This window comes from Chrysochloris asiatica, unplaced genomic scaffold (assembly GCF_000296735.1).
Source record: "Chrysochloris asiatica unplaced genomic scaffold, ChrAsi1.0 scaffold00288, whole genome shotgun sequence".
NCBI classification, from domain to species: Eukaryota; Metazoa; Chordata; class Mammalia; order Afrosoricida; family Chrysochloridae; genus Chrysochloris; species Chrysochloris asiatica.
The window spans coordinates 632,278-644,214 of NW_006408806.1; the positions used below are offsets into that span (position 1 = coordinate 632,278).

The following is an 11,937-nucleotide window of genomic DNA, read 5'->3' on the forward strand; positions in this document are numbered from 1 at the left end:
GAGATGGATCGGCCAGGTGGCATCATTGATGGACTCAGGTGTGGCAGCAGTAGTGAGGTTGGCCCAGGATCGAACATTGTTTCGTTCTGCTGTGCATAGGGTCGCTATGAGTCGGTTCCGACTCGATGGCACCTGACAACAACAACAACAACCTGATAGGGTACTGGTGTAGCACCGTAGGATAAGCATTGAACTGCAAACTGCAAGGTCAGTGGTTCAGACCCACCAGCCACTCCTCAAAAGCCCTATACTTGGTCTCCGTGAGTCAGAAGTGACTCAGTTGCTCTTGACAACAACAACTAACATAGCAAATTATAGTTTGTTGATTAATGAAGACTTGTTGTTTTGTGCCAAAGTGTCCAATTGTGACTCATAGCAACGCAGTAGGACAGAGTAGAATTGCCCCATAGCATGCCTAAGCCTGAGATCTTCATAGGGGGGTTCTGGTGTGGCATTGTTGGATAAGCACTGGACTGCTAACCTCTTGGTTGGTGGTTCACACATACCAGTTGCTCCTAAGAAACCCTATACAGGGTCGCTGTGAGTCAGAACTGACTCAACAGCACTTAACAGCAACAATCTTTATAGAGTCTTTTCTCCCATTGAGCAGTTGGTGAGTTTGAACCCCTACCCCCGTCTTTTGGTTAGCAGCCAAGCACTTAACCATTGTACCACCAGGGCTCCTTTAAAGAGGATTAGTATAGCAAAATACCATATATAATATGTATGGTGTATTTTTTATCTTTTTTTATTTTATGTTACACTTAAATAGTTTTTGGGAAAATAAATACATTCTTCAGAGGACATCTCTACAGTATTCATAAGAAAAAATATTCTGTGCTCTCAAGTTCAATCAGTTCCATAGTAGAATTCCTCTAAAACTACCCAAGTCCTGAACTTGACTTCAAAGATAAATCCAAGATCCCTTATCTCATTTTCTCTGGAACCTACAGTCAGTTTCATGTTATTCATATTTTTTTGCCTTTTGAGTCGATTTCAACTCATAGAACCTTATATACAACAGAATGAGAGATTGTCCAGTCTTCCCCATAGTTGCCAGCATGTTCAAATCCCACAGTCAATTTTACTCTTTAATCAAAGAGTTTTGGTTTTATATTCATTGACCATTGACTACTTGCCAGGAAGATTGATGCAGAAAACTTTGAATTAATTCATTCCTTTCCAGGCCACATTTTATTTATATCTCTGCCCTTAGATTCTAACTTCCATGGGTATTGACTAGTTAATCTAGGTAAGTGATTCTAAGCATCTATCCATCATCTAACTGTTTTTAATTCAGAGCTTGCCTGCCTTTTGTCTTTGTTTTTCTTTTTTCTTTAATAAATTCTAAAAATGTTATTCTTCGTCTCTACTTTCATCGAGTGCACATTTTAACTGGCTGGCTCTAAAAGAAGTGATCACTATCACTATCACAGAAGCTTAATATTATTTTCCTGCTCTAGCAAACATGTATAAGAAATAGGCTAAATTTATTTGGGGGTATAGAAAAATCATCAGCATTATCACCACTGAAGATTATCCTTGCATTTTATAAAGAATAACAAAATGATAATTTGTGTGTGTGTGTCATAAAATCTGTTTAGAGTGTTGAAGTTGAAACAGAATAAAACTGATGAAAATTTCAACTTTTGGTTTCTTACTAATGAAGGAGAATAGTAGTATAGATAATACACATGACAGATGTTCAGAAATAACTTCTACTTGGCTTTGAAATAGATTGTGCAACTTTTCAAATTTTTCATTCCTAATTATATTCTTTCGGTTGTTTTGTTTAATATTCACATTGTTTACATTCCTTAAGGATACAGCAACTGATAGCAGAGGCTACAGGAAACTAAAAGAGAGGAAACAATTATTTAAAGTATTTGATGGTTGCTCTGTATATGCTGCTGTCGTTGTTAATTGCCATCAATTCAATTCTGACTCATAATGATCCCACATGTGCAGAATTGAACTGTATTCCATAGGGATTTCCAGGATCCAAGTTTTCAGAAGTAAGTCACTAACTAGTCCTGTCTTCCTAGACACCTCTGGGTGGGTTCAAGCCACCAGCGTTTTGGCTAGTTGTCAAGTACTTAACTACTTGCACTACCCAGGGACTCCGTGTTCCATATAGACGTGTATGCAGCTGAGATAGTTAGTTGAGAATTAATGGTATTGATTATAGTTGGCAGAGTCCTGGTGTTTGTTGTTGATAGGTGCCATGGAGTCGGTTCTAACTCTTAGAGACCCTGTACAGGGTTTATGAGGCTGTAAATCTTTACAGGAGCAGAAAGCCTAATCTTTCTCCCATGGAACAGCTGGTAGTTTCAAATCGCTGACCCTGAGGTTAGTAACCCGATTCGTAACCACTGTGCTACCAGAGCTCCTGTGGATTAATGCACTGGACTTCGAAGTTGGTTTGCACTGCAAGGTTGGCAGTTCAAGCTCACCAGCTACTTCTCATAATCCCTATACAGGGTCACTATGGGTCAGAGCCAACTTGATGACACTTAACAACAACAGCAACTATGACATTACAGTTGGCGGTGTCCTGGTGTGGTGTTGTGGGCTAATGTGCAGGACTGCAAAGTCGGTTTGAACCACAAGGTTCAAGCACACCAGCCACTCCTTGTAAACCCTATACAGGGTTGCTGTGGATCAGAACCAACTTGATGGCACTTAATAACAATTATAGTTAGACAAATTATTTCTCTTGACTTTTTCTGTTGAAAAGTGACTTTTGTGAAAATGCCATCCTGAAGAACAAAGCACATCTGATTTCCTAATGAGTAAAATTCTAGCCTGAGTCCTTTGAAACTATTAAACACACATAACGTACTGAGGGAAAAAATACATGGTTACTGAGAAGAGGTAATATAATGTCCTTTTTCAAATTATATCTTTTTTTTTCTCTTTCCTCCACTGTCATTGGTCACGCAGAACAAGCTGACTGACCTGGAGATACTTGCTTTGCTGATCGCTGCACTGAGCCATGATTTGGATCACCGCGGTGTGAATAACTCTTACATACAACGGTAAGGGGTTTTCCCCAGCAAAACAATGTTACTGTTAAATTATAGGGCTGTATTTCTTTTCTTTTCTTTCAACTTTTTATTGTGAATTGAGTGAAGGTTTACAGAGTTGTACATTCAACAAATCATATTATTTTGCTTCATTACAATGATTGTAGTCCCCTGCATGTCGCATCAGTTAACAGTATTCGCCTTTATTCAGTTTAACTCTTGCATTCCTCTCTGTGGCTTCCACCACCTTCATCTTCCCTTGCCAATCTCCTACTTGTTGTATATTGCCTGGCCCATCACCAAGTAATATACATGTGTCTGCTACCTAACCTGTGAGTAATTTCCCTCCCCCGCCCCCATAACAATCATAGAATGTTTTGTATATCGAGATGTGCAGGTATATTAAGGTTTCCCTATAATTGATTCATTTTTTAAAATCTGTTTTACCTTGAAACCTACTTGTCTTCCTTGCCTTTTGGAAATTTTTGATCTACACTATAACTTCTTTTTGCTATATAGTTGGCTTCATTATAAATTGGTAACTCTGGTTCCCTATTTTTAATCTTGTGGGTTTGTTTTAATTATTTCTATATCTGGATTGCATTCTGGGTGGTATGGTAATCTCAGATTGTTGTCTGCATTGATGGTTCTCAATCCAAAGAACACCCTTTAGTATTTTTAATAAAGTTGGCCTGGTTATTACAAATTTCTTAAATTTCTGTTTATATCAAAATGTCTTAATTTTCCCTTCCTGTTTTAAGGACAGCTTTGCTAGGTAGATAATTCTTGGTTGGCAATTTTTTTCTTCCAGAGTGTTGTACATGTCATCCCATTGCCTTATTGCTTGTATTGTTTCTGTTGAGAAGTCTTATTGGTTCTCCTTTGTAAGTAACTCTTCATGTTTTCCGAGCTGCTCTCAGGATTCTTTCCTTTTCTTTGGTTTTAGAATGTTTGATTATGATATGTCTTGGTGATTTTCTTTTGGGATCATTCTGTTTGGGGTTTGTTCTGCTTTTTGTGTGCTTATCTTTTCATCTTTCATGATGTAAGGAAAGTTTTCTTCCTACAACTCTTTTTAATTTTCTCTATGTTTTTTATTTCTTTTCCTTTTCTGCAATTTTGATCACCCCTAAGTATTCTTCTTCATGGTATCCCACAAAACTCTTAGACTTTCTTTGGATTGTTTCATTCCTTTTTCTGATTGTTCTTCTAGCTTATTAGTACTTCAAGTCTTCTCCTTTGTTTTCTCAATGTATTGTCCACTTCTGAAATCTTAATATTAATCTTATGGATTTCTAATTGTATATTTTGTGTTGTTTCGAAATTTGTATTTACTTTGTCTGTTTGTTCTTGTACTGTTTTCCTGAATTATTCTAAAATTTTTCTTCCTCAGAAACGTTTTTGGCTCTGCATCTTGGTCATCTGGTCATTTGTTTGAACAATTCTCTCATTTCTTAATGTGAGCTAAAATTATCTTATATCTCTGGGACACTTTGGTGTTGTTGCATTTGTATTTAATTGGTAATTATATGCTGATGTGCTTTAGGCTGTCACCAACCATCTCCTATGGGTGTAGTTAGAAAATGGAAATACGCGGACTGTTCACTGTTTGTGCATCTCAGGTCAGACTGGGTTTGACTCGTGTTGGCTGCTGTCTATCAGATGGTGCTTTTGATCAAGTGGTATAGAAACTGGTATTGGCTCTTTAACAGTGGGTAAGCCTTCAGAGAGTATAGTTTTGACTGGGCTGTATGCTGTCTCCTGTCAGGTGGGAATGAGGAGACAACCCTCCCTAAATAGTCCACATAGACCCAAAGAAGAAACAAAACAGAAAAAACAAACAAGCAACCAATAATGAAAAACAGAAATGATAAAGGAAAAAAAAAAAGAAATAACAATAGACAACAACCAAAAAATACTTGTTGTGTTATTGTGTTGTTGTTGTTAAGTGCCGTCCAGTCGCTTCTGACCCATAGCGACCCTGTACAGGGTTTCCGAGGGGTGTGTTGTGTTATTAGGTGTCATCAAATCGGTACCAACTCATAGCAACTCTATGCACAACAGAATGAGATACTGCCTGGTCCTGGACCAGCATAAAAATCATTGCTATGCTTGAGCCCATTTGTTGCTGCCACGGTGCCAGTCCATCTCGTTAGGGGTCTTCCTCTTTTTAACAAATTCTCTACTTTAGCAATACGATATATTTTCCAGGGACTGGTCTCTCCTGATAAAATGTCCAAAGTATGAGAACCAAAGTCTCACCATCCTGGATTCTAGTAAGCATTCTGGCTGCACTTCTTCCAAGACAGATTTGTTTCTTCTTCTGGCATTCCCTGGTATTTTTAATATTATTCTCCATACTATAACTCAAATGCATCAAAAAAACAAGACAGAGAGCCTCAAACAAGTCACCAAAATTCAGAATCAGAAAATAAACCACCAGAAATGGTATTGGAACTACCCTGATAAGCAATTTAAAGAAATGGTAATTAGGCAACTTCAAAGGATTGAGAGAAAGATCAAGAAAACTACAGATGAAATTAAGGAAAACATAGACAACAAAACTATGGGGAAAAAATTGAGAAGCAAGTTGACACAATATTTGATGAAATGGGATCCATAGAAAATTAGCAATCAGAAAGCCAGAAGATTGACCCTAAGACTTCAGAAATAGGTAATACACTGAAAGGGTGAAGAAATAGAACTGAATCAATGAAAAGCCAAATTACTTAGCCTGAAGAAATAGATCTCAATAAGCCTCTGCTAGAGGAACAGTAATAATAATAAAAAGAACAAAAAAACTCAAACTTTGTTTGGAACAATATCAAGAATAACTTACATGTGATAGGAATTCATGAACAGTAAGAGACCAAAAAACAAACATGAGAATATTGTTTAAGAATTGTGGGGAAAAAACCTATTCTTAACAGTGTGGAAGACAGTCATTCAAGAAGTTGAACAAACTCCAAACAGGATAGAATACTACTAACCCCTATCTCTGCTCCACCCCCCAAAATAAACACTTTTCAAAACCAACGACAAAGAATCCTGACAGCAGCTCAAGAAAAACAAAAATTTACCTGCAAAGTAGAATTAATAAGATTAAGCTCTTGATTTCCCAGAAGACACCATGCAGGCAGGAAAACAATGGAATGACATATAAAAAAAAAACTGAAAGAAACAAATTCCCAACCAAGAATCATATATCCAGCAAAAACTGTCCATCAGCTATGATGGTGAAATTAGGTCATTTTCAGACAAACAGAAATTAAAAGAATTTGTAAAAGCCTTATAAAAATACTAAAGAGAGTGTTTTGGACAGAGAGCCAACAACAGTAGACAACAACTTGAGACTAACATACATGACAACATGACTTAGACTCAACCCAGATATAGAAGTTTGCAAAGTAAAACAGACCTATGATACTGAAAACAGAGAACCTATAAGAGATAACAGTTGTAACAACAAAACAAAAGTAAAAAGAGGAAATAATCTAGTTACAGAACTTCCAAATGAAGAGGAAATCAGATAGATTTCAAGAAAACAAATAAGTAAATAAATAAAAATAAACCTAGTTATAACCTTAAAAATTAAACTAAGGCTTATTTCTAGGCCTAGCCAAGACCTAACCATAGTCAGAATCCTCGTCTTCATTCCTTACTCTTATGTACCTGCACCCTCACCCTCCAAAAAATTTCACCCTGAAATTGAAAAAAAAAAAAAAATACTATTTGAAAAGTGTTTAACTTAGTACTTAATACTCAGTAACTATTCTATAGAAGGAGGAGGAGGCATCTAGTTTTAGTGACAATAGTGTGGCACAGAATTAGGGAACTCGGGCTCTGCAGTCAGATGTGGATTCAGATCTTAGCTTTGCCCCACAGTCCCTGTGTGACCATGGCAAGATAGCTGACCACTCTCTACCTCAATTTTCTGATCTGTAAAACCTTCATAGGGTTGATGTATGTTTTAACAGCATACTTAAATGGCAAGCTTCATGCTTGATACGTTTAGTGTTAGATAGTTGTTAGCCTCAGGTACTAACAATAATCATACATCACTTGCTCATTGGCTGATATTGGGAGTCAGATACTGGCACTTCAGAGAAGAGTTTCAGGTTCCCGTAAGGACCACACATTTGCAATGACATATGAAAAAACTCTGATATTACTTTTCATCAAATTATGAGCCACTGTGATATTTGTATTTTCTTGCAGCAATTTGACCGTAAAGCCTACATTTTAAATGTGAAATCTCTTACTACTGAGCATTGTCTAACATGTGCAAGTGATTCAATTAATGGCTAGATCTCTTAAGGAAATTCTAAATATGTGATACCTTGAGGGAATCTCAGAAAGCTCTCTAGTCAAATTCCCTTTATAATAAATGGAAAAGTTCATGTCAAAGGAACTGTAACAATGCTGACCTTTTGATGGGAAAAGAAGGCAGGCCCTTATCAGAGTGTCATCGATGGACTGTTTCCTCACTGAGATGTAATCCTGGAGAACTGACGGGGTGGCATGTCCTTTATCTCCTGTGCTTTGACATGTAATTGTGTTCTTGAACCTCACATAGACACAGTGAGTAATGATGAGAAGCCACATGGACATGAAAAGCTTGCTAGCACAGAGTCAAGCCCCATCACGTGGCCTTCCTCAGCGGCACAGCCTGCTGAGCACCGCAACCGTGTGATAGGTCTCCCTCTCCACCACAGAAGTGAACATAGTGTTATCGGTTATGGTGGTTATGTGCCGTGGAGTCAGTTCCTACTCACAGCGACCCTGTACAGGGTTGCTGAGGCTGTATTGTAAATCTTTAAAGGAGCAGAAGGCCTCATCTTTCTCCCATGGAGCAGCTGGTAGTTTCGAACTGCTGACCGTGCGGTTTGCAGCCCAATTCATAACCACTATGCTACCAGAACTCCTTTTAGTATTTATTATACATGGATTGTGCCAAGACGTTACATTGCTCTGCTTTAGAATGAAAAAATACCACTCAGCTATTTTTTCCTGTGTTTATTTAAAAATACTTAGGAAAGCATCAGAAGAAATGTCATCTTTTCTTTGAAAGGGAAAAAAAATGTCCTGGGAAAAAGTCATAGACTGCAAAATCTTGCTTTCACACACACCACAAAGCAATCTTCTACTGAGTAATAATAACTTTTTTTAAAAAAATTCAAGCCATTTCAGAGATTCTTATTTTTTCTGTGGTTTGAATAGAGAAACCAAGAATTTTCCAGGGGTGCGTCTTTTTTTTTCCTTAGTGATATTTAAAGTACGATTTTCTTTACCAGGGGACTCTTGGGATATTAAAAGTACCATGAACATGCCCACTCTTGTTGCTAAGTGCTGTTAAATTGGTTCTGACTCTTAGTGACCCTGTACAGGATTTCTGAGGCTGTAAATCTTCACGCTAGCAGAAAGCCTCGTCTTTCTCCCGAGGAGCAGCTGATGGTCTTGAGCCACAAACCTTGTGGTTAGCAGTCCAGTGCTTATCCTACAGCATTCCATACATGGTCATATAAAGTACTAATTTCTGAAAAAAAACAAAACATTATTTTCATATCTTCTCAGATAATCAAACTTATATATAAAGAAAAGTAAAACAATAAGACACAGAAAGACACAGAACCCTCATGCTGACAAACTTAAGAAACTGAAATTCTCCTGTTTTGAAAATCTTTTCATAAGATAAATTTGAAATAAGATATTCCTTGAATAGGGAGTTCTCCTTGATTCATTCTTTGATTCTGTCCTTGATTTAGGAGAACTACCATTATGAAAGCTGGTGTTGTCACTGTAGGATAAACACTAGACTTGTTGTAAAGTGTCGTTGAGTCAGTTCCGACCCATAGCGACCCTGTATAGGGTTTCCAAGGAGCAGCTGGTGAGCTTGGACCTCCAATCTTGCAGTTCAAACGGCTTTGCAGTCTGACTCACTAACCCACAGCACCACACCAGGACTCCAAGCACTAGACTACAAACCACAAAATAGTTCAAACCCACCAACCAATCTTCAGAAACCCTATAAAGGGTTGTTATGAGTCAGAACAGATCGAGGGCACTAACAACAACAACAACACCACCACCATTATGTAGGAGTCCTGGTGTGGCATTGTAGGGTAAGCACTTGACTGATAACCATGAGGCGGTTCAAACCCACCAGCCACTCCTTGGAAACTATACAGGGTCACTATGGGTCAAAACCTATTCAAGGGCTCTTCACCACCACCACCACCACCATCATCATGGAAAAGTACTGTAAGAACAGGAGTCCTGGTGGTCCAGTGGGTTAAGCTCTGGGCTGCAAACCACAAGTTCAGCAATTTAAATCCACCAGCTACTCATCAAGAGAAGGATGAGGCAATCGGCTCCCATAAAGATTTCAGCCTCCCTCTGTGTTATAGAATCCTATAAGTTATAATCACTTCATTGGTAGGAGTGAATACTGATAAAATGTTGTTGTTGTGTGCTGTCAAGTCCATCCCGTCTCATAGTGACCCTGTATAGGGTTTCCAAAGATCAACTGGTGTTTAAACCACTGGCCTTGCCGTTAGCAGTTCAATACTTATCCTACAGCACCACAGCAGGACTCCACTGTAAGTATGTTGTTGTTGTTAAGTGTCATCAAATTGATTCCGACTCATAATGAGTTGGTATAGGATTTCCAAGGAGCAGCTAGTGAGTTTGAATTGCTGACCTTGTGATTCAAACTGACCTTGTGAACCAGTGCTTATCCTACAGTGCCACACCAGGTCACCCACTGTAAATACAGTATTGAAATGTTTGTGGGAAGAGCTCACTGCTCATATTTAATTATCCCACATTGACAGAAAAAGAAAAGAGATTTCAGATAGATATAATAATTTTTAATAGGCAGTAATAGGAACAAAAGGACTGAAATACAGACATCCATTAGAGAAAACATAGTTGTCATACTTGGATTCCATAGAGAATTTCCAATAGCTGTTGATGCATTTATTTGGTTAGCTTCAGGTTTTGGTGTTTTATTAGTATAATCAAATGCTCTTACTTTTTAGGACAAATGGATAATAAGCATTTATTTTAGGGCCTTTGCATTTTGCTAGGCAGCAAGAGAGTTATAAATGTATAAAATGTGGTTCCAGCCCTCAGGTATTCTTTAGTCATATAAAACAATACCGATCAATGAAAATTAAAATCTAGTAAGACTTGAGTTGTCTAACTACCTTAACTGTAAGTGCTTAGCACATAAGGAAATTGGTCAAGACTAGTATAGTGCATGTGGTTGGTGGTTATATGCCGTGGAGTCATTGCCAACTCATAGCGACCCTGTACAGGGTTTCCAAGGCTGTAAATCTTTATGGGAACAGAAAGATTTCATCTTTCTCCTGTGGAAGAGCTGGTAGTTTTGAACTGCTGACCCTGAGGTTAGAAGTCCAATTCGCAACCACTACGCTACCAGAATCCACCATCCATGGGGGAAGTGTAACTTAGGTTGTCTCTGAAAAAGTAACTAGGATTCAGAGAGAAGAAAGGATGAAGATATTCCAGAAACACTGTGAGTTGGGCATATTCATAAAACAGTGGTTCTTTGAAGGAGATATTTTACAGTGATAAGAAAATAAATAGGAAAGTAGTTAGGACAGATAAATGGTCAAACAATTGTTTTGTTTTGTTTTTTTTAAGATTAGAGAATCAGTAAAATCATAATAAAAGAATTTTCAAATAGCCTCTTTCAAACTATATATATTTGTACTGGGAGAACTTTTCTGTATCCTGGTCTTCTCTGCTTAATCAGAACAGGAGTCAGCTGGAGTTACAGACTGGTTTTCAATGGAAATAGAGGGCCAATAGGATCTGAGAGACTTTTAGAAGTAGTAAAGATAGTATAGAAATAATAGTTTAAGTTCCAACTGAGTAGAGTCTAGTTTTGCCAGCCATGCAGTAATCTTTGGTGAGGTTGGAGGTCTTGAGAGACTGTGGGTCAGAATAAAGTACAAATTCAATTACAGTGGTGGTTATGTGCCATGGAGTCAGTTCCGATTCATAGTTACCATGTATAGAATTTCTGAGGCTGTCTGTGGTTACTGGAGCAGAAAGCCTCATGTTTCTCCCATGGAATGGCTGGCAGATTCCAACTGCTGACCTTACAGTTAGCAGCCCAACTCGTAACCCACTACCAGAGATCCTTACAGTTGTTGTTAAGTGACGGCAAGTTGGTTCCAACCCATAGTATAGGAGCAGCTGGTGAACTTGAACCAACAACCTTGCAGTTCAAATTGACTTTGCAGTCCAGCGCATTAACCCACAACAGTAACACCACACCAGGACTCCTTACAATAAAACCTGTGAAATTGAAAACCTGTGGAAGGAACCCATCAGAGAAGGAAATATTTTCCTCTAAATTAAGATCAACAGAAAAGTAATGACTGCTCCTAAGGTGGAAAACTTGTAAGATCTGGGAAATTAAGGCAGTCCTGTCTAGTGCTGACTTTAACTGCAGCTCTTTTATCAGTAACTATTAATAACTGGGGAATCCTGGTGTGGCACTGTGGGTTAATATGCCAGACTGCAAAACCATTTGAACTGCAAGATCTGCGGTTCAAGCTCACCAGCTGCTCCTCAGAAACCCTATACAGGGTCACTATGGGTCGGAATCAACTCAAAGGCACTTAACAACAACAATTAATAACTGGAGGAAGACTCATTAATAACCTGCAATAGACAGATGATACAACCTTTCTTGCTGAAAGTGACGAGGACTTCAAATATTTAATGATGAAGAGGACTTCAAATATTTAATGATGAAGATCAAAGAGCACAGCCTTCAATATGGATTGCATCTCAATGTAAAGAAAACAAAAATCCTCACCACTGGACCAATAAACAACATTATTATCAACAGAGTAAAGATTGAAGTTGTCAAGGA

At 38.1% G+C, this 11,937-nt stretch overlaps 1 protein-coding gene across 1 annotated transcript in view; it reads left to right on the forward strand.

Moving 5' to 3' along the window:
* PDE5A (phosphodiesterase 5A, cGMP-specific) overlaps nt 1–11,937 on the forward strand; it is a 283,278-nt gene that overhangs the window by 205,477 nt on the left and 65,864 nt on the right. Inside the window, exon 14 of the mRNA XM_006874591.1 lies at nt 2,944–3,038. Coding sequence (XP_006874653.1) covers nt 2,944–3,038 — 95 coding nt within the window. The remainder of the gene's footprint in view (nt 1–2,943; nt 3,039–11,937) is intronic.